The sequence below is a fragment of the Eubalaena glacialis genome, chromosome 8, assembly GCF_028564815.1.
Source record: "Eubalaena glacialis isolate mEubGla1 chromosome 8, mEubGla1.1.hap2.+ XY, whole genome shotgun sequence".
NCBI classification, from domain to species: Eukaryota; Metazoa; Chordata; class Mammalia; order Artiodactyla; family Balaenidae; genus Eubalaena; species Eubalaena glacialis.
The window spans coordinates 104,641,715-104,665,629 of NC_083723.1; the positions used below are offsets into that span (position 1 = coordinate 104,641,715).

Genomic DNA, 23,915 nt, shown 5'->3' on the forward strand with positions numbered 1-23,915 from the left:
AATATTTCAGCTTTGAGAGCCATATGGTCTGTGTTGTAACTATTCAACTCTACCTTTGTAATGCTAAGGCTGCCAGAAACATGCAAACAATTGGGCGTGGCTGTGTTCCAATGCAACTTTAATTATAAAGAGAGGCAATGAGTTTGCATCCCCTGTTGTAGATGCTGTGGAGATATGAATAGATACCTCTAGATCAAGTACTAAACCCAGCCACCTGAATATGATGAAGATGCATCCTTGTGACTTAAGGAAAGAATTTCTGAGGGCATAGAGCATGTCTAAAAAGTTTAAGATGGGTAAGATGAGAGAGAACTATCTCAAAATTGTCTCTAACGATAACGTACATTCTAATGTTAAATACCCTCGTGCAGAGCATAGTTGGAGAAAAAAAGTGGGTAGGGTTTTAATGAAAACAATACTTCTAGATTAGTAAATGTTATAAATAAATATTTGATTTCACATATATCCCAAAAGTTACGATGAAGAAACACCCCTCCACCCTCGCCAAAAAAAAAAAAAAAAAAGCACACCTGGTATCACATGAAATGCAAGTACATTTTCTTGTAATGTTTTCTCTAGACCCTTACCAAGACTCAGATTATGTGGAAATGGCTGTATTTGAAAACTGTTTTCAATACAATCTCTTGTGTTCTCACTTCCTTCTAATTGAACTGTTGCTTTGCCAGTCACTGGTGACAGAACAGTTCTCTTCCTGCATTGGGTACCCCAGGCAGCCATCCATCTACTCCTGGTTATTTGATCCTATAAGCATGTCCTTGTTTTTCCGGATGTCCGATTCTCATTCTTTAAATGCTACCTAAGTCTCGCTATCTGGCGCACTTGAACATGGAAAACAGCAGTCTTTTACTTTCTTGATTTACACTTAATTTCTTGATTTCTTATGTCTTTCTCCTTTCTGTCACATTCACCAGATCAGCACTGACTTAACCTTTGCCTTGTCTCAGTTGAAATTTTCAACCTGGTCTCATTATGAAGGAAGGCACTGCCTGGCATGAGGAGTTTTGCTGGTCTCCTGGAGACAGTTTCTCTTTCTTTTCAGATGCATCTGGAATAACAGCTGCATTCCCATTCCTGAATAAAATGGGTTAGCACAGCTTCTCATGGCAAAGCACCTGGACTCTTAGGCAAGATTGGGGGTAAAATCCAGACCAGATTCATCACCAGCAGGCTGGGAGGACCAATTTTTACGGGGTGGGGATAGGCCACGTGAATGAGGATGTGACCAAACTGGCGCTGTAAGAGCACCACTTGTAACTGTTAAATGTAAGGGATTAGATAATCTGTCATTATGCTAATTCTCAGTAACACATGGTGGAGAGTTCTACCTCTCAACAGCAGTTTTCACCCTGGGGGAAATTAGCTCGCACCCAGATCAGCAGTCAGGCAGGAATTTCATTGAGAGAGAAACACTACTGGTGATTGCATTGGTGTGTCCCTCTGAGCACATCTGCACATGTGCGGTTTTCCTAATTTCTCTACAGTTTACATATTCTTGGCCAGACCTCTTTGCTTCTTTCTATAACATAAAGAATTTGAGGTGGTTTCTTTTCCATGTGGTTAATTTGGGAAGATCAATATTGGAAGTAGCTTAGTAATGCTTTCAGACACATTTACCTATGTCGTATAATTCTTCAGAGAAAAGATGCCATACAGATAGCAAAAACATTGTTGATCGTCAGTCTTTAGAATTGAACTTCAGAGATGAGATGCCAAGCGCTCTAAGTGCCACACCTTGCCTTGATATAATACTTAAAACAAAAAAGGTTTAATTAAGCCCTTTGGCTTCATATTGCCTAAGAGTCATCTTGATCCTGCTATTTTTTGTCTGTAAATGATTTCTCTTCAGTATTTTGTTAATTCATAGCTTCACCTGTCCTCTCTATGCTGATAATTATCAACTTTTTATTTCTCATTGCTTATTCCTACTCCCAACTTACCACATACCTGCTTCTCATTTCCATTTGTATGTCCTACTCTTATTTCAAAGCCAACATATTTAACACTAATGCTGATTTTTAAAACTGGCTTTCAAACTGTGTAGCTTGAAATCAGAGTTGATCATCGCTCATACAGGATGTAGTTCCAGATGTGCTTTAAACAGGCATGGTCATTCAGGTTTAATGGGTCAGTAAGTTGGTTCTTGTTCAAGAAGAAGTACAACCATTTTGGACTGGGAAGTCTAATAGTCAGGAACCAGCCAGGGACCAGCCATCCATAGCTTTAGTTCCCACCAGGAGCTGAAATTAAGGATATTTGATCCTGCCTTGGTGACCCTTGGGGTCTTGAGAGAAAGCAGTTCAGTGATTAGGTGATGATTTAGTTGTTTATTGTTAAAGAATTCCCTTATCAGTCCTTTCCTATGTCTCTTGCCATCATCGCTCTGCTCTGTGCAGTCAACAACTCGGATCTATATTAACTCATTAGCCTTCTAGGGGATGAAGTGAGAGAGTGGCATGGACTTATATACACTACCAAATGGAAAATAGATAGCTAGTGGGAAGCAGCCGCAGAGCACAGGGAGATCAGCTCGGTGCTTTGTGACCACCTAGAGGGTTGGGATAGGGATGGTGGGAGGGGATATATGTATACGTATAGCTGATTCACTTTGTTATAAAGCAGAAACTAACACACCACTGTAAAGCAATTATACTCCAATAAAGATGTTAAAAAAGAAAAAAAAGAGATGCCTTTTCTAACTGCAGGTTTTCTGCTCTCCATTTCTTCCTGCATAATGCGGCTGGATTAATTTTGCATAAGTTCTGTCTTCATGCTGTTATTTCACTATGAACAGCTATTTTAGATTTTCACAACCATCTTCAGTTAAGCCCCCTACCCCGTTCTCTTGCCCCTCACTCTCAGCAGACAGTCTCGTCTCCTACTTTCTGGAGAAAGTACGGGCTTATCAGAAAAATGCCTTGAATTTCTTAGTCTCTCAGCCCCGAACTTGTCTTCCTTCTGCTTGCTTTCTTACCTCCTCCTTTCCCATCTCTGGAAGATTTCACCCTCTTTCTTTCCGAACTCATTTTTCTACCTACGTGCCCTGAATTCTGTTGCTTTTGGTCTCCTGAGGATTTCGTGCCATCAGCTCTCCCCGCCCCCCCCTTTTAAAAACAATTTTAAAAAATTTCCCTTTAGTCTTCCCTTACCATATCTGCTTTTCCTATTCTTGCCTTCTCTTCCTGGCCAAGTTAATTAAGAGTTAAAAGCAATTTTAATTCTATGTCCATTTGCTATGCATTCGTTACCATCTGGCTTTGGCTACTCCACATCACTGAAACAGCCTACCTAGACCAGTGCTTCCCTCAAGGACACTTTTCAATCCTTACTTTTATTTGATCTCTCTACGGTATTTAAAACATCACAATCTTTTTTGGACTTTTTTTTTTCTCCTTTTCAGTACACCATACTTGACTGAATTTTCTTCTACGACTCTGAATACTTGTCCTCCGTCTACTTTGAGTGCTCCTTAAATATTTGTGCTTCCTGGGCTTCTATCCTTGACCCTCTCCTTCCCTCTGCTCACCCTCCCAGGTGGTCTCATTCATCCCCTGGCTTCAGTTTACGGGTAGATGCTGCTGATTTACCTGAAATCTGTGTCTCCAGCCCAATTCTTCCTACCAGACTCTCCACCAATATATCCAGCTTTTGACGGGATGACCATCACCACTTAGTTACTGAAGCTCAGTATGGCTGAAACGGAGCTCATGGTCTTCCCTTGAAAAGCTGTTTCTTTACTCAAATGATCACATCTTGATTGATGGTGCCACCTTTTACTTAGCCTTTTATTCCACAAATCAAAATGTCATCTTTATCACCTGTCTCTCCATTCCTGATTACCTACAGGTAGATCTCAGGTTCATTTCAGCCTTTCTCTCCTCACTGCCTGCTTTATGCTGTCCGTCTTCCTACTGGCCTTACTGTTTCTAGTCTGAATCTCTTCTGATCCATTTTGCACACTACTGTTGCAATTTGCTTTCTGAAACGAATCTGATTGTTCTCCTGCTTAAAGTCTTCATTAATCATCCCACAGCCTTTAGGATTAACACAAACCCATGAGCTGACCCTTGCTTACCTCTCCATGTTTATATTTAATATTCCCTGGCTCTCATCCACTTCTGTTAAAAAATAATAATAATAAAAATAAATAAATGAAAACAAAAACACACCTTTTTTTTTTTTAAGTCACCTACTTTATTTATTTATTTATTTATTTTTGGCTGTGTTGGGTCTTTGTGCGAGGGCCTTCTCTAGTTGCGGCGAGTGGGGGCCACTCTTAATCGCGGTGCGCAGGCTTCTCACTGTCGCGGCCTCTCTTGTTGCGGAGCACAGGCTCCAGACGCGCAGGCTCAGTAGTTGTGGCTCACGGGCCTAGCTGCTCCGCGGCATGTGGGATCCTCCCAGACCAGGACTCGAACCCGTGTCCCCAAGGCAGATTCCCAACCACTGCGCCACCAGGGAAGCCCAAAACACACCATTCTTGAAGTAAGTTTGCTCTGTGTGCCTGGAACATAGATTTTCCTAGCCAGCTTCCACTCACCCTTTAGCTCTTGACTTCGTAGTGAAACTTTACCTTTGGGACCCAGCCAGACCGAGACCCCAGTTCAGCATCTGTGTATGTCCTTCCTCAGGTCCCTGTGCTTGCTTAATTACAAGGTTCACAGCACCTCGAATACTAGGTCACAGATATCTTGCCTTTTAATTCCCAGTAGATAATCCAGGAAGGTGGGAGGGCGGGGTAGGGGCATGGAAGCAGACCATATAGGTTCTTGTGGGCCATTGCAAGTATTTGGCTTTGACTTTGAATGAGACAGGAGACACTGAAGAGTTTTGAGCAGAGGAGTGATGGTGAGATCTGTGGACTTTAATCTTAAAAGGATTATTCTGGCTGAGAATTATTATTCTAGTTGAGAATGGAGTTTAGAATCTTTGGTGCCTTCCTCTCTTATTGACATTTTTTTTAACTTTTTAAAACTTGGTTTTGAAGTGATTATAGATTCAAACAAGGGTCCATCACATGTACCCTTTACCTGCCCCCGCGCGCCGATGGTTATGTCTTACACAATTATAGAACAATATCAAAGCCAGGAAATTTGGCATTGGAACAGTGTGTGTGTATAGGTCTGTGCCATTTTATCATGTGTGTAGATTCATATAACCACCACCACAATCAAGACTGACAACTATTCAGTCATCGCAAAGATCTGTTTTGTGCTACCCCTCCTAAGCCTTTCCCCTCCCACCATCAGTGACAAACACTAGGCTGTTTTCCATCTGTAATTTTGAGGTCCCTCTGAGTTGCTGCATGTATCAATAGCTTTTCCAGTCTGTGTATGGAAACTGGAGGTGGGCTGACTTGGTGGAAGGGAGCCTGTTTTATGACTTGAGACCTGAGTTCTAGTTCAGTTCAGTCACTAAATGATATTTTATGTCTCTGGGTCTCAGATTAGCCACCTGTAAGATGAGGAAATTGGAGTAAAACACTAAGATCTTTTCAGCTCTAAATTCCATGATCATAACGAATGAAGTCTTTGTGATTTTTTTTTTCCTGTCATAATGAGGTCCACTTTTCTTGTTAATACTTACTCTTCAATAATCTATAGTCTTTTGTATGTTGTTAAGCTCAGAAGGACTACTCAACATCTCATAATTGTTTTATTGACATATTGCTGTTACTTACATTTCTCAGGTATAAACTTGATAGGCCAAAGTAGTACTTGGCGAACCATGTAAATGTGAAGACGACTCTTTGATTTTTCCCTATTTTCAGTGATAAGAGGCAGAAGTAGGATTCCAGCTCTCCATAACCTAGTGAGCCTCAGAGATACAAGAAACATGATAAATTGCTCTTAAGTGTCAATTCTATTCTTGAATCATTTCTTTGAACACATTTCTACTAATGAGGTCTGTCGGTTTCTTGCTGTTGATAAAAGTTTTTAGCCAAAATAGAAGGTACTGGACAGTAAAGAACCCGCTGGACTTTAGTTTCACTGGTAGAAAATATACTGTATATTTCTTATTTGTTGATCATTCCCTCCTCTTTTTTATATTCCATAGCATTTGGGTAATACATTAAATCTTAAAGACATGGTGGGCATTAAAGAGTTGAAGAATCCTCAAGTTTGCCCAGCAGCCTGGCCTCCCAGCATTTACCACCATAGTGTGTGCAGAGAGGAGAGGGCACTTACAGCCCCTAGTGGAAGGACTGGAAGAAATTGTACCCGTGGCCACAGTGCTCCACCAACCACAACCAGAAATGTGTATAAACCCTAAGATCTGTTTAATACTTATTGAAATGATATGTAATCTAGTTGGCCTTGAATATTATAAGCTAGTGCTATATAAAGATATGTAAGACTATTGATCAGTAAATCCTAGCTCCCTTTAAAAATTACATTAGAATGTATCTGAGCTGGAACGTATTTTGTAGAGCGTTTAGATCTACGCTCTCATTTTATAGATACGGAAACTGGTGCAGGCTTAGCTCCTTTGCAAGAGTTTAAACGGCCAGAGCACTGGAGTAAGAACCCAGATCCTCTGCCCTGAATCACGGCTCTGTGCCGTGAGTTCTTTATGAAACGAGCTCATAATTGCTCTCTATGGAGAGAGGAAGTGTGGGAAACATTAAGTGGCTTTCACTATTGAAGAATAAATATAAATGCTGTGTGTAACTTCTCTCTTTTGTTGGATGAAGGAGAACTGGATAAACATTTATTCTTAACATTTCTGTTCTACCATATTCATCTGTTATTATTGTGTTATTCAGTCTCTTCACTCATTCTTTATAACTTAGATGAGGATTTTTTCCCTATTAAAGTGTTGATATTAGATGTGATAATTAGGCCCTTCTTTTTAGAATTAACTCTGCCACACTGTGAATGTCTTTTTTTAGAAAGTTGTTTATAATCACCTCTAATCCCTGTACGTGAATATAGTAGTATCTTTGTAAAAACATAGATACATATTTTCTTGACTTTTAGAAATTTACCTTTCACATATTCCACACTTTAATATGTTCATAGATATTCCTAAACCATTGTTCACTCGGAAAGGGAGAAGGTAATTGCCTCTTACATCCAGTGTTTTAACATGTGACTATTTGGCTTTCAAACACATATGTAAAGACCATATTATGCACAGAAGTACAGAGTGACTACGGTCAGCTTGCGTAGCAGGAGCTCTCATAGGTCAGTGACTTGATTCAGGAGTCAGGGTGATGGTAGGGGACTCTACAAACTGTCAGTTCATTACTCCACCATTACTGAGGGAGAGAAGTTGAAGGAGGTTTTCACTTCACACTGCTGTTCCGTAAAATGTTAGTTTCTCAAAGGAAAGAGGAGCAGAGAAAAGGGATGAAGAAAACATGCTTATGCCTACAATCAGCATTTATACCTTGTGTTGGAACATAGAAAAGGAAAAGAAGTCCTCTGAATCCGCAGAAGGCAAGCAAATTATTATAATTAAATGTTTAAATGTATATTTTAGATAGGATTATTAGTATTAGAGTGATCAAATTTCTTATATGATGTGGATGGTTTATTTTTAATGTGTTGATAAATTTTTAATGTATTAAGAGTGTCTTGGATAATTCATGTGCACAATATATTTATTCCTATTTTATAGAATTTTAAAAGGACAGCAGCATAATAAAGGGAAATAGGCTGAGAATCAGAAGGCTGTCAGATGCCCATTGTGATGGTGTCTGTCTGTGTTACTTTAGACAACTCATCTAACAATTTTTAGGGTTTCTCTCTGGGTCTGTCTTCATCTATGTATGGAGGTTTTTGGATTAGTGTATCTCTCCAGACTCTTTTTGCTCAAATTCTATGACTCAGTCAGTTATTACTTTGTTTGCATCGAACCGCCCACAGGACCCCCTGGGAACTCTGAGAGTGCAATCAATCAGCTAGCCAATAAATATTTATTGAGTGCCTACTAAGTGTGTGGCTCTTTTTGGACCAATAGGGAATATGATCTGGTTAGGAAGACAAGATATGCACACAAAGGAAGATAATAATCTGCAGCAGTAAAAGATAAGTGCCAAACAAATGGCCCAGCCAGAGGAATTGAGATGGGGGACTGCCATGCTTGACTGGTTAGACTAAAGCAGGAGGTTGAAAGGCATTTAATAGAATAAGGTTAGAGAAGTATATGAGAGCTCCCTAGTAGAATGCCTCTTTAATAGTCTGTTACCTGTAGTTTATGGCATTGTAGTCAAAAGAGAACTGGATTTGAAATTTTATTTATTTATTTTTGCCAACAAAGCAAAAGACGTTGGGAAGGGGCGCCTGGGCACAGAGCTGCAGGGTAAGGGAACCCGCGAGGACTGCTCTGCCACGTGGCTTGCAGTCTCAGGGTTTATGGTAATGGGGTTAGTTTCGGGGTTGTCTCTGGCCAGTCGTCTTGCTTTGCCCATATTTGGTCTGACTCAGTGTCCTCCCTGGTGGCGTGCACATCTTTCAGCCAAGATGGATTCCAGCATGAGGGTTTCTGGGAGGTTAGCAGGAAATATGCTCTCCTCCCTCCTCCTTTCCACCCCTCCTGGTTAGTTTTCAATGACAGCACTGCATCCTTCATCAGGATCTCCTATTATGAGACAACTCAGGCAAGTGGTTATCATTGGGCCTGGCCAAGGCAGGCAGTTTTGGTCAGCGGTTCCCTAACAGTGTCAGCATTATGTGATATAACAAATTGATTCTAAATTAAGGTTTTTTTAACCTTGGATTTGAAATTTTTAAAAATCTGGCTTCTAATTGTGACTCTGCCACTTACTAACAGGATTACTTGTAGCAAGCCTGGAACTGGTTACTTTTTTTTTTTTTTTAAGAAATATATGCATACTAACTCTGTATTACTATAGGAGGATTGGGTTAATGTGTGTTAAAAAGCCTGTCCTATAGTAGACACCCAGTAGATGTTCATTAAATCTGGAATCTTTATCGGAAAATTTCAAACAAGGTTTCTGTGATTGTGGTAGACTGGAGAATGAAGATTAAGAGGATTCAACTGACAGTGCTCAGGATTGGTCAGCTTTGCTAGGAGGCCAGGTAGGGGGAGGCTGCAGTCCAGGTGAGAAGTAGTGGGGGCCGCAGCTGAGTTAGAGAGAAAGAACAGATTATAAAACAGTCGTGGGAGAAGCATTGGTGACTTGAATTCAAAGTTTGGACAACTAATTTTATCTGGGAATGAGTAGAGATGTCAGGCCTAGGTGACTGGGAATATGATGGTCCCACAATTAGAGATGTTAGGAGAATGAGCTGATTTGGTGGATTTCAGAAAAGCTTAATCTGGGGAAGTGAGCTTTATTTTTGAAATGCTGAGTTTTACTTGGTGATGAGTCATGCAAATTCACATGTCCTGCAAATAGTTTGAAATGTAAATGCATGGCATATTTAGCAATGAGTGGACCAGTTTGGATTGGCAGTGCATATTTGTTAGACAGCCTACTTCAAGCTAAATACAGTATTTAATTATCTTAATTGTTTTTGAGGGATCTAGTTGTCTCCTGGGAAACAAAGATGGTTGGTTGTCCAATAGAGGGAGTGTCACTTTGGGTGTATACCCCATGTTCTGTCCTGTAGTAGAGGGAGATTCAAGTTAGTCCATGAAGTTTCTGTCTATGAAACAGACATTTTTTTTCTTGTCTTATTTTGAGAGTTGGAGATTGGGGTAAATATTTGAAGTGGCATTGTTTTATTGCTGCTTACATTTAATATGCCCCTCATACCTCAACCAAGGTTCATCATTGGCCTAACCTCCTCTGATATTTTGCTGACTTGGAAGTACGGCGATACTCAGAGAGGAGCTGGCATAATAGAGTATAATACCACGTTTTCCTTGTCTTATAAAGCCATAACCAGGATATTGCCGAATAAATGGAGTTGTCATATAAGAGCTGGCAATAAGATTACAGTACTGCAGAAATCCTGGGGGCAGAATAAAATTTAGTATTTAGTATGCATAACTATTTGGTGTTATGCTTCTTCCCCTTCCTTTTTAAAATTGTTTTGACCCATATTTTCAACTATTCTCTTCCCCAGCCAGAATTAGGGAATGAATTAGGTGTTCAATTCTACTGCTTCCAAGTATATTTCTATCTTATTTTCTGTCAGTTTTTTCAGGAGATCAGGGTAGGGGTGTTCTCGTGTAGGGCTTGAGTGAGAATAGGGTAATGGGGGTGACTGGGCTCAGACACATCTTGGAGCAGAGAAATAGCTGTTCTTGACAGGTCGAGTGAGAAGTCACATCTCTTCATCACCCACTTTTTTACACCCTGCTCCCTAGATATCTTTGCTTTTATTTCTTTTCTTCCCAAACTGAAGAGTGCTCTTGGTGCTCGGTGGGCTGTGGCCTCTGCAGCTGGTGAGGCTTTGTCTGTGCTCAGGGGTAAGCCTACTATTAATACCGAAGCTTGGATGGATGTTTGTGTTGGGGATTCAAGGATTTCTCTTACTACAAAGCAGTAATTTTTTTGTGGAATGATTTTTTTTTCTTTCCCCTTTCTCTCCCCTCTCCCCTCCCTCGTTCCTCCTTTCTTTCCTTTCTTCATTTCTGCAAGTCTTGTTTATGGGTCTCCTTTGGTTTCATTTTAACCATGTATCCTTTTGGATTCTTCCAGCTGGACTTAGTCCATATCAGTCTGCATTGGTTTCTTTCCATCCCCCTCCCCATGAGGGAGAATGAGTAGGATTTATGAAAGTACAGAGTCCTTGTTCTGAAGAGTTCTTGATTTCCATAATCTCAAATCCAGTCTCTAGAAAATGCTCTCATTGGTAGAACAGTTGTGTTTAGAACCTGTATATATTCTGAATGCTCATTAAATATGAGCTACTTATTGGAGAGTATTTTGTTTGAAAGGGTGCCTTTTTGCTTGATTAGCTTCTAAGGCTGTTCAGATCAGTCCATTCCATACTTGCCTGTTCTTGAGTCCGGCTTTCTGGGGTCATGCTTCTTTGTGGGTCATGCCGTGTTTCATGTTCCATATAACCACCGCTGGGTTGGTGGGTTGACAAAAGCAGTCACCTTTGGCTCTGTGTCTGGAGTGAATATGTCCTGCCCTAAGACTTTTAATCACTGCTTTTTCTCCCTCATTTCACTGTAGTTTCTAAAGCCTGGGTAGGGACATGGAGGCTTTTGAATCTTCTTCGTTGTTCTTGATCTGTGTTATGAGTTCTAGGAACGTCTCTAGCCACCGTTCGGATCCTCTGGTGACTATCCTGGTGACAGGACTTGTTAAACAGAATATGGAGCCATTAAGAGTAAAAAGATCCAAAAAAATCTATTTTAGTTATTTTTAGAATTAAAATTAGTTCAAGGGGTGAGTGAAAAAATAGGGAAGAGGGTGGGAGAGAGATTTGGGAAATCTGTAAAGCATGTCGTGCCACCTCAGATGTTTCTAATTATTGATGCTTCTAAAACAGAATCTCCTGTCTACATATGCTGCTTGGTTATGTGGGAAGTGCCTCCTGGATGTATTTTAAGGAAAAAAAAAAAATGGGAAACTCATTGTTCCAGATTCTTGGGAATTCAATCTAAGATTGGAGGATAAAAGACACTGGGTGGGAGAGGCAAAGTGCGACCCTTGGAGACGCTGTCATACTAGCTTGTGGCAGCTCCCTGTTGCTCTGTTGGGCTTTTTCCTAGTTTGAGGCCTGGGGAAAAAACAGTAGTCAGTAAAGATACTTGTTCACTGCCCATTGTCGTAGATCCCTCTCATCTAGAACTCTACTCTCACCCTTTACAGTCTTATTTTGTCAGCCTATAAAAGCCAAGTCTATCTCAAGCTTGAAATTGCCAGGTTCTTGCCTGGTGTGGGTATTAGAGGTCTGTGTGTGAACTTGTAGAGAAGATCAGAGGGGAACCTGGCCTTGGGGCCTGGTAGCCATTAATCATTTTCCCCACTTCTTTGCCCTCTTAGACTGAGAGCCCATGTTTTCTGTGTATATGAGTAAAGGTGGCCCTAATATTCTGAAGAAGATAGCTGTCCAGTCCTCCTCGCTTTCTGCCTCATTACCGAATCTTGTGGTGGTCTCTCCCTCCTTCCTTGTCTCTGACTTATTTGCAAAGAAAGACATCAGCCCCCCCATAGGTTCCCTGTGGTTCAGCCCCACAGAAGCACATTCCTATATAGCCGAGGCATGAGATGAGCCATCTGATACGTTAGGAATTAATATGGGAACACTGTCAGCCAGAGCTCTCCATCTCAGCACTTTTGAGGAAGCCTGTCCTTGTCTTGAAGGTCCAGCCAATGTGGAAACAAAGCAGAGGCAGTTTCCCAGCATAAGATACTGGAGTCTTTGAGGGTCATGGGTGACAGAGGCCCTGGCTACATGCCTGATGTCTTGTTGGATCATGTTCGCACAGTGAATAGCCATGGGGTGCATTTTATGCTCAGCTTATGAAATTTGACCCACGGGGCCTTGAAGTTATTGTAGAGAAGTCTTGGGGAATGCGTGTATGTGTGTGTGCATGTATGCGCACACGTGAGATAGGTACCTCTGCTAGAGATGATGTGACCGTTATAAATGAATTGAGCTGTTAACTATCTTCCAACCATTTCCTTTAGCCTTGACTCAAATATAGTGTAAAGGCATTTCTTTTTGGGCTTACTTTATTCTGAATATGTGTCCACGTGTTTGTTTGCCTTAAGGAAATACTCTGCTTTGTAATCTCCATGGACATCTACTTCAGTGACTGATAAAATGTTGATGGTGTTAAAGTGGAAAATGTTTAGTTCAAATAGCTAGAGATCTATGAGCCAGAGCCATTGAGAGTTATCTGTTATCCTTACTCAGATGGAGAATGAAGTGTGTGTGTGTGTGTACGCCTGTGTGTGTTCCGGTGTTATGCCTTATGCCCACTCTTGAAATATTCTTATCCATTTACCCCAGGTTCTCTTGACAAGTAGCGTATACCCTTTAAATTAGCTCTACTGTTAGGACCAAACTGTGGAAGTCAAAGAATGTGTGAGACACTGTATGTGTGTATGTAGAGAAGATTATTCATGTAAGGAAAAGAATTAAGGATAATGGAAGGCAGGCTTTCCACTGTCAGAAGGGATGTATAAATATGGAAAGGAAGAAAACTACACGAGCCCTGTAGTGTTGGAATGGGGTTTTAGTACCTTTGTGAACTCATGGTGTGTTGGTTCAGGTTCTCCAAAAAGCTGATGCCAAGACAGGATTAAACGGACAAGAGGTTAATTGGAGAAAATTGAGGGAAAATGGGAAGGGAGCTGGAGGAGGCTGTGAAAGGCTAACCTCTGTGGAAAAGGGAGGGATGGAAGGTTGAATTGGAAAAACCTAAGCTGGGGCTGTGGGCAGTTGTAAGAGCTTCAACAAAGGTGATAAGGAGTCCTCAAAACCAAAGCTGCCTGTCAGAGGAGTCCCAGGTCTCTCAGCAATAGGCCTGCCTTAGTATTTCCACTGCACCTAGTCATTGGCTAGAAGCAGCTGGTGGGAAACATAGCCTTGGCAGAAAGAGTGATGGGTTTCAGAGCATAGCAGCTGGGGCTGTCAGTCAATTATGCTTCCTGCAGTCAGAGATCCGAGAGGCACATTTTCATGACTGCCACACATGGTTTTCAATAGTTATAGATATAGAAATAAATGTATGGAGATAAAAATGTAAATGTGGACTACTTGGATAAATGGCTAATTTCAGAGCTGCAGAAAACAGTGGAAGATGAGCCTGGAACGCATTGTGCCCGAAAGCAAGGAAGTGCTCAGAGAATGACAGGACACAGGAGCCAGCTTGACTTGGCTCCCACTGGCCAAATTGGGAAAAATTTCAGCATCAGAATAAAAAATGATGGTAGTGGATTATATCACCCTTTAAATAAAATATTTCATGGCAGTATACCTATACAAATCAATAAATGAATAACTTGGGAGTTTGATGAAAATTACGTAGTTCAAAGTGTCTCTTTTCAGTATCTATTATAAAGAGGAAGAAAGTAACTTTACAGTAGAGAAGCCTGGTAGACACTACCCGAATCAAGTGATCAAAATGAATGTTATCTGTAAATTACACATCATTTCAAAGGAGGCCATGGGAACAACACAGCATCACTTCTGTGACATTCCTGCCGAAGATTCATAACTTGCCTCTGATCATAGAGACATCAGACAGGCCAAAATTACTGGCCTATACTCTTGAAAAGTTTCAAGGTTGTGGTAGACTAATCATGGTAGACCGTTCCAGGCGGAGGAGACAGGACAACAAAATGCAACACCTGATTCTGAGCTAGATCTGGTTTCCCCTAAGTTCTCTATTGGAACAGTTGGCAACATTTGAGTAGGGTTGTGGGTTAGATGGCAGTAATGTGTCCATACTGATATCCTGGCTCAAGTCATTATTTTCTGATTATGTCGGAAAATGTCCTGGTTTGTAGGAAATGCACACTAAAGGTTTTGGGGATGGTGGTATAACAGGTCATTTACTCTCAAACAAATCAAAGGTTGGCATGTTCTTTGTTACTGTATGTGCAATTTTTCTGTAAGATTGTTTTAAAACTACCCCCTCCCCTCCCCTCCCACACTTTTAAGTAATCTGGGTAATTTTAGTCAGTTATCTGATCTATCCATATATTGATTATTACTTCCAATCTTGGGTTTGGGGCGTACGGATGGGGAAGGCAGGCAAGGTATGATCAGATAATTATAGCCTACTGTGACTGAAATCTACTTTAATCCTGTTCTCATATATGGGCACAGAACACCTTTTCTCCAGGTTGGCAGAATATAGTACCCCATGGTTTCAAAGGTATCTTATGAGAAAGTATGAGCTTTTTGCAACCTGCTTGCTATGGAAATGAGTGGGCGGGGAGGATGTCAACTACATGGAGATCTTTTGAGAAAGCTTGCAAAGACCCACGTTGCTTGTGTTTTTATCAGGAACATCTGATCTTGACTAGTGGAAACGGTTCACTTCTCATATAACCTAAAATTCTCCTTGAGTTTGAAGAAGCATTTGAATCCCAGCACTAATTCTCTTTGTGTTTCTAGCTGATACAGAGAGAGATGATTTCCTGTTAGACCTCCACTCCAAGGCTGTTAGGTCGGTCCCTTTTTGTATGCTGATTGTGAATTATCCATTCAAGCCAGACATGTATAATTAGAGTAGAATTACTGATACACTCAAGAAAGCAGAACTTATAAATTTGTCTAAAGCAGCATAATGTCATGGCACATAATTTAATGTTCTCTTTTCTTACTGGGCAACTAATCAATACACTGGTGTTGAGTTCTGAGCCATCTTTGGCCAGGGGAGGTCTCCTGACCTTTCATTAGTGGCCAAAAGAAATGAATGAGAGAGTCAAGTACATGGATCTAGGCTAATTCCATTTTAGTTGTCCTCCCTTTCATTCTCTCTCTCTCTCTTTTTTTTTTAATTTATCTATTTTATTTATTTTATTTTTGGCTGCATTGGGTCTTTGTTGCTGCACGCGGGCTTTCTCTAGTTGCAGCGAGCGGGGGCTTCTCTTGCTGCGGAGCACGGACTCTAGGCGCGCGGGCTTCAGTAGTTGTGGCACGTGGGCTCAGTAGTTGTGGCTTGCGGGCTCTAGAGTGTAGGCTCAGTAGTTGTGGCACACGGGCTTAGTTGCTCCACGGCATGTGGGATCTTCCCGGACCAGGGCTTGAACCCGTGTCCCCTGCATTGGCAGGAGGATTCTTAACCACTGTACCACCGGGGAAGCCCCCTTTCATTCTCTTTAAATACAAGTCTTAGATAATGGAGAGGAGAATAACAAAAGCTGGGAAGGCATGTAGAAAGCTTTTGTCCTTAATTCTATGCTGGGCAAGCTTGGCTAATAAATGCTTAGGATAAGAAATAATGTTCCAGTGCTGTATTTCTAAAACAATCAGATGTTTTTCTCATACTTGGGTACAGAGCAAGAAAGACACGGCCCTTGCCCTCTCAGACCTCGTAATTTCAAATTGGAAGATAGATGATGAATTAATTGTAATATGCTGTGATGTCACAGGGGAGCACACACCAAGAAGAAAATACATGTGGTGTGATTCTCACATGCCTGGCTCATAGGAGGGGCCCCATAATGATGTCTGTCATTGTTTCCTGTGTTTTTACTCTCCGTGCTGCTGAGTACTAGCATCGCAACCATTCTTCCAGGAGAAGTCTGTATTTAGGGAAAAGAAGCTAAGGGAATATGGCTCACACTGAAGCTTTGGAGAGAAGGGAGGGAAGGTGGTGGGCAGGTTGTGGAGTTTAGAATCTGAGGCCCTAACTGGTTTGTAGACATTTGCCGGCAGGATCGGGAGGGCGAAACCCTGCAGGAGAGGGAAGGGTTGTGCCCTTGGTTCTCTGCTGGCCACACGGGAACTCAGTTCAATACTGTGAATTGATTGGAGCAGAATTAACCAGGGTGGATCATTAAACATTTGTGCTATTTTGCTTAGTATTCTCTAGCTTATCATATAGAAGCTTATTTGTGTGAATTCTCCCTCTTCTGCCCTGTCATTCCAACTTTCTCCTCCAGACCCCACGTATTGACTGTAAAATGTCAATGCACCGTTATTCCAAATGCACTAGTACCAAACGTGTCTTTGTTCTTCTGGCATTTCCAATCGCTAAGCCGTCTCAACCTGTCACAGGTGGTCTCGTCCCCATCTTCTCTCTGGCCTCTTGGTGGGCGGGGCCTCTCTCCTGCCCTTTCGGGCCTTTGGTGACACCTTTAGTTAAATTCTCCCCATACAGCATCATCTACAGCTGCTGATTTGGGGCTGCTGGCATTCTCCACACTGCCAAACCCAGCTCTGTGATAATGACAACGTTTGCCAGCACGCTTATGCGGTGACTCAGGAGACAGGGTGGCCAGCAAAGCAGCCTCTTTGTGGGAGTGGATTTTGAGAAGTGCTAATTCCGTGGCAGTTTGGAGATATTAATATCGTGCTGGCAGTAGATAAGCAGGCAGCAGAGGGGCACATAATGAGAAGAGAATCAGCCACAGCATCTTTTCCTCCTTTATCTACCCGCACATATCCCACCTCCCCTTTTTTAAAGTAAATCCCTGGGTTTTGATGAAGAGAACACTTAAGTGGCTCAAACGTGCCTATAGACTGCTTAGCCCGGCTCACTGCATCCCCACAGTCTGAGAGTCTATAAGAACCACTAGAGTTAACTGCATTCCCCAGCGACACTAAGTCGTAGCATATGGTACAGTAGCCTATTGCTTACCATCCCTCCTCCCTAAAGGGCAGCTCACCAGATGGTCTGAGTGGGGCCTTTGGTGTAATTACGACAGACACAAAGAAGGACATAACCGCCGCTCTCCCCCAGTGATATTATGCCTCTTGTTTTGCAGTACTTGGCTACAGGTAACTTTTGAAAATTTGTTTTCGCAGTTTCATTTCTGCCCATCACAGGTCCCTTTCCAGGTTGGGGAGGAACCATGCAAATACGCTTCGTTAGTTGTCTGAGCGCCATTTCCAGTGTACTCTTCTGAGTAGATGGAAGCCACTCACAGTGGCCCCGCTTTCTTATTCTAGTGAAGAAAAGATTCAGCACGTTGGAGAAATTTTTTTGAAGCAGGATTCTAATCTGAATATCCTGTGGTTCTAAAAGGACTGTTGGGAGTATTGCTTCAAAGCTGGTCATCACAGGGTTTATACTTTTTACTTTGTTTCCATGCAATTGTTTTAAAGATCTTTCATTCCACCCCAATGCCTCCCCCTCCCCCCCCTCCCCAATTCCTTCCTAGCCTCACCTCCTCCAAGCCCCCTTTGGGTTGAGGGGAGAGCCAGTGTTGGGAGTTCTGATGAGAAGAGACGCACTTTGAGTGTTGCGTGAAACCAGTGTTCCCAACATTGCCAAACTGGAACACGGTATTTTCTAGTTCCAGTATAGGCTAGAAAGGAGATTTTGAGAAATTTAGGTCATGCTTTTATGTGCTTTGTTTTTTTTATCTGCGTGCCTGATATTTTAGAGCAGACTTTTCTTGAGGGTAGTGGCTTGTTTATAACATTCTGTAAATAGCCCTGCGTAATGTGGGCTTTTTACAGATATTTTCTGCCAGGTTTTATGTATGGATTGATATAGCATCTGACTGTACTAACCAGAAAAATGCTGAGCCAGGGGACTTGGTTATTCCTCCTTTTTATTTGGATTTCTAGCTTAGCAACTCATTGGTCTTGAAATCCTTGGCTTCTCCCTCCCTCTGCCAGGATGCGTTAAGACCTCCAGGTGCTAACTTATTATTGCTGTTGACTGAGCCCCACATGCACCTCGAGTGCTCACTGACCTATCTTTTCTGTTGCAGAAACATTGCCGAGGCCCTTGTCAGCAAAGGTCTGGCCACGGTGATCAGATACCGGCAGGATGACGATCAGCGGTCCTCTCACTATGATGAACTGCTCGCCGCCGAGGCCAGGTGAGATGCATAATTTAAATTAAAGTGAACGCCTTGGGTCCCAGGGCCCCACTTTTTTCTTTCCCACTATCCTGCCCATCCCTGAGCAGAATGCGACAGAAAACAACATGCTGAGAAAGCTTGTATTCTTTTATTATTCCAGCTTTTCCCCATCAAAAGAAAAGGGACCTCACTTCAAACTCACAATCTAACCTTGGTTAAACACGCTTGGGCCTCTATTTTTTTTAATCTGCAAAATTTAGGCATGTATTAGATATGATCTTCCTAGTAGATGCCGTAAAATGAACGACAGATGAGAAACTTCTACGTGGAATATTTTTATCTCCACCATCCTTTCCTTCCCTGGGACAAACAGTGGAGCCCTGCTTACTGTGCAGGATGTTTGCCTCGGGTTCTTCCCTCCAGAGGCCTCTGCTCCCCGGCCCCTCCCATTTGTCACCTCTAGACCTTTTGTCATGTACAAAGGAAATGAAAACATTTATTAGGAAATGAGTTTGCGTTTCACACTTCTGACAGCTGGCAGGAGAGCATTTGTGAGAAGCCCTGTGACATTTTCCTTTTGTCCTTCATCCCCGTGGCTGGTTGCCCCAAGGACATGCGTGCTGCTCGGCAGTATTTCTTACCAGGAGTTCCTCAAGGCTCTTTCTCACGGGGCCTTCTGTCACTGGGCAGTGCTGGGAACGAAGCGATTCCTCCAGCCTTCCCGGGAAACAGAGCCAGAACTCGGTGATGATTGCTGTTCTGACTCGGAGAGCTTAGCAGACTGCTGGGCTCAACCAAAATACATCCATTGTTTCAAAGTGATTGCAGGCGCTTGCCTCACGCAGACGTTTTTCTGTGACCTAGGACTTAGTTTGTTCTAGAAGTTTGGTAATTGCCAGCTTACGCTCCACGGTAAGAGGAGGAATGAGTTTCAGCACATGCTGTCTATACTTTAGACTTCGTCATTGAGATCACTTCTCTTGCTCTTTGGCCCAGAACATTGCCCTGATACGTGACATTTACCTCTAACATCATGTCACATCCTGATGGATAGGGCATCTGTAGAATGTCACACAGAATGTCAGCTAAGAAAGCAGTCTGTCAGGTTGCTCTGGCTTTTTGGGTTCTTTCCTGTGGGCTTTTCCCAGTAGGACCTGCCTAGGACCTAAGTCTTCAGCACAAAGTTCAGTATCTTTGGTTGCTTGAGGCTCATTCATGTCTGGTGTAAAATAATACGATGTATAGTCCAGAACTGGTGTTTCTCTTCAACCCTTTCTCACTTCCTTATTCTTCTCTCCCTGCCTATATTATCACTAAGCCAACTGGGCTGAAAGAACCCATAGTGGGAAATGTGGCTTCACATCTCTCACTACTGTTTGATGACCTTGCTATTCTAGGAAATGGACAATGATTAGACTGTTCTTTAGGTGGGATTTGGGGGGTGGGGGGTGGGGAGGTTCGTGCTGGGCATGCTCAGTCTGATCTGGTGGCAACTTGGAGAAGCGGTTATGTATTCCCAGTGTAGCAGGAGCACTTAGCAATACAGTGGGATCTAGAGTCCCATTTTCTGCCCTGGGTTCACTCTGCCACTGGTGAATGTTTAACTCTGGCAGGCAGGTAAGCATGAAAATAATTTGCCTAGCTGCTCTGGAAAGTGAGGCCACAACAGGCTCTCTTATTATGCTGTTGTGCTACAATGTTTAACGAGGATGCAGAGATAGGTGACATTTTTTAGGTTTTAAAAAGAAAACAGCCTTTTTAGTCTGGTACTCATTTTGAGCTGATAGAATGTAACAAGACGCTTGCCTGTTAAAGCAGTGAGCTGCCTGGAGATAATTGTGTCGAGCCACTGCTTTCAGACCGATGGTGGAAAAACTGGCTCTGGAGTCATTGCACTGCTGCAGGTAGAGTAAACGGAGAGAAATTAAGCACTTCCCCTGGCCAGTGAGGCATTGCCATGAGGCAGTACACATCTTAGAAAGCTTTAGGAGAAGTGGCCCACGTGACCTGCGAATGAGTCCTCCTTGGGAGCGGTGCTGTCCGCAAGCCCCATGCCAACCCCAGCGAGAAAGACCAGAACACCTGCCAGATAGGAATGGTGGCCTTATAGCCATTGAAGACTATTTTCAGTGCAGAATGCACCCCCCTTTTTGGGAAAATGATAGTCGACCTCACCGCAAGAGCACCTCTTCTCTGACACTGCTTTATTTTAGGTCGCCTTAGGTTTGAAGCACTCTGGCCACTATGAGACATTCCCTGTGGGCTTTTTTTAAAAAATTATGTATGTATGTATGTATGTATGTATGGCGGCGTTGGGTCTTTGTTGCTGCGCGCAGACTTTCTCTAGTTGCGGCAAGCAGGGGCTTCTCTTGCTGCGGAGCACGGACTCTAGGCGTGTGGGCTTCAGTAGTTGTGGCACGTGGGCTCAGTAGTTGTGGCTTGCGGACTCTAGAGCGCAAGCTCAGTAGTTGTGGCACACGGGCTTAGGTGCTCCGCAGCATGTGGGATCTTCCCGGATCAGGGATCGAACCCGTGTGTCCCCTGCATTGGCAGGCAGATTCTTAACCACTGCGCCACCAGGGAAGTCCTCCCTGTGTTTTTACATGCTGCTTCTGCCCCTTATCCTGCCTGTCTAGTGAATATGATCTGAGTTTAGGGTTGTTTTCCTCTAGATAGATGAGCTATATTCTTTTCCAGTTGAACTCGGCCTTGTAATTATTATGCCCCTGTCCATGCGGTCCCTCCACCTCCCAGCTGAGTGTCCTCTGCAGATCTCATTAGCGAGTTGTTTACTCCTTTCCTTGGCCCTGAATAGAACCCCTAAACAAGAATGGCTTTGCTGTTGACCCCAAGTCTTTCACTGCTTGGACTGTCACTTAACTGTCTTTTGTTTATCATCCTTCAGCCACTTTTTAAACTCCAGTGATTGTGTACTGAACCAAGCCAATTTGAATTAATTTCCCAAGTAAAATTTCTTGAGGTACTGTATCTAATGCTTTAGCAAAGGCCAAATTAATAATATCTGCTGTGTTCATGGCAAGTCACTCATCCTGGAACTCTTTTGGTCAGTAATAAGTGGGTGAAGGTAACATGGCAAGGCCAGCATTCTCTTGAGTGCCTGCCCACAGGGATGGTGATTCCAAGAGACTTCTTTGTCCCTGTCCCCTGGATCCCTGTTGTTCTCTCTGGTTATCACTAGTGATCTCGGCAGTGGTGCCCAGTGCTCTGCCATTGACTTTGCTTTCCAGAGCACTGCTTGGCCATTAATCCTTTAAGAGAACGTTGTAAGCTTTGGGGAAAGGGCAGCCTGCTAACTCTGTCTTTTCGGGTCAGCCAGCTGCCTGCGTGGGAGCTGATGAGCTTTCTCAGGGCTCTGCAGCCGCTGCTTCCTCTGCAAGGGGGTATGATCTGCCAACCTTTCTCAGATCATCTGATGGGAGCTCAGGGAATGACGCGTTAGGCGTGCGTTGGGAGACCAGGTGAGACAGAAGAGGAAGAAAAATGCCAGTTTGCAGCTGCCTATGCTTTCAGGCGTATCCACCTGCCCGCCAGAAACGAGCTCATCCTACCCCCTCAGCCGCTCTGTTCTGTGTGCCTGACCCTTCTCAGTGCCTTCATTCGGATGCCTGTCTGCTTTTGGGAAACCCTCTACATGCCTCAAACACATGGCGCATCTAGAGGAAGCCACATCTTTCTCGTTTAAAGGATAAATGAACCCCTAATTCCCGACAGGCGGCCTTCCTTTCTAGTTCACTTGTCTATCATCAGCTGCCTCTTCCCTCCTTACCTTGTGTCCTGGCAAAATAAAGGTTTGGCACTTTTGTGTGTATTTTTGAGCCTTGCTTCTCTGTGGGCTCCACTGAAAAACCCTTGCTTGTGTCCCAGTCTTCTGAGAGCTCCGGTGTGTCCTCCATATTGATAGTAAAAAGAACTTAGATACAGCTGACCCACACTTTCTGATGACATTCCTGAACTTGGTCCCCCCCTTTTAGGGGCATCATGTGGACTCCTTTGGCAGTGTGTCACATCATTTCTTTTCTGCACCGTTCTAATTTTTCACCCCCATATTGACTTCCCAACATTTCCCATTCTTGTTTGACTTCAGTATTTCTCAGCCAGCGGGCCGGCTGCTTTGTCTGTCTTGATGAGTGTTCTAAGCTTAAGGCGGGGCTTTGACTCCTACAGAGAATCTCATATTCTTCTGAGGTATTTCCAAGATACTGAGTCATCATGGGGACCCTTCTTATTTTCTAAGGTATTACACAATCTCTCAAACTCTGTGTATTTGATATAACACACCCTGTTTGATTTTAAACAGTACAGAATGTGAATTCCCCTAGCATTCTACAGGTCTTCCTGGTGGGCTTTTGTTGAGCTCATTATGGACACTGAGGATACGCTGGTAATGCACAGAATCAAAGCCTGGCTGTGTGCCCTGTTTTCCTTGGACATCCCGACCTGTAGGATATCATCTGCATTCACCTAAAGCTACTTTGTATTAAAATGTAATATTTGAAGGTTTCCTAGAAACCGTTAGTCTGTGGTTCATTGCAGGAAAATACAGGAGTTGTTAGTTCAGAAGTTGGGCTTTATTCCTTTAAGGTACCCTTTAATTCTAAGATTTTGTGATTTCAAGATAGGATGTATATATTCAGAAAAGAAATTTATGCCCCAGCTTGACAGTGGGAAAGCAGTTGTATTGAACGACCTAGGGTCTGAGCAGATTTAAATTCATTCTGGACATACAGAATGAGGTTAGGGTCATCTCGAGAGACGAGAAAAGGGCAGGCTCTCATCTTTTCCTGTGTGTTCTCTTTCTTGCTAGGCACACTGCAGATTAAGGAAACTGTGGTGGTGTCCTCCCTCTTGGAGAGGCAAGCATGAGCCTGCCCTGTCTCAGCTCTGCCTGGGCTCCGAGTCCTCCCTGACCCTGCAGGGACTCCTATTTCTGATTGAGCGAACCTTGCAACTTCCCTTTTCTTTAAAAACAAAAACAACTAGTGCTCCTGTCTTGCTGACTCCTGCATCTCCAACCTCCAAACCCTGTAAACACCAGCCCTTCATTAAAATCCTATCAAATTTCTTTTGCTTTTACCCAACTTGGTTGACAGCGCCCTCCCTATTGTAGAATTCTCTCTGCTTGTACCTCTAGGAAATCTGTGTTGGCATTTCCATGACAGACTTTGATCAGAAGGCTATAAACTTGTTGGTAACTCTTCCCTAGGCCAATACCTGTAGTCATTATTAAGAGGGAAACTGTTTCAAGTACAAACCTCTCTTGGTGTTGCAGTTACTGGGTCTGCATTGGGCTTACTGACTTCCCTGCTCTTGTAGCAGTGAACTGTAAATGTATTTTGCATTTTTATAATACCACTGGGAGAGAAGTATGCTTGATTTCCCACTCCTGATTGAGCCAGAGCAGCTCCACTTTTTTTTTCTGATTTATAGAGGAATTTTCCCACAAAATTTTAATAGGTGGAGGAAAAAGATGACTTGTGCATAAAAAAATACAAAACTTTTTTATAAG

At 42.9% G+C, this 23,915-nt stretch overlaps 1 protein-coding gene across 1 annotated transcript in view; it reads left to right on the plus strand.

Moving 5' to 3' along the window:
• Window positions 1-23,915, plus strand: part of SND1 (staphylococcal nuclease and tudor domain containing 1) — a 429,076-nt gene that overhangs the window by 226,809 nt on the left and 178,352 nt on the right. Inside the window, exon 13 of the mRNA XM_061198696.1 lies at window positions 18,296-18,406. Coding sequence (XP_061054679.1) covers window positions 18,296-18,406 — 111 coding nt within the window. The remainder of the gene's footprint in view (window positions 1-18,295; window positions 18,407-23,915) is intronic.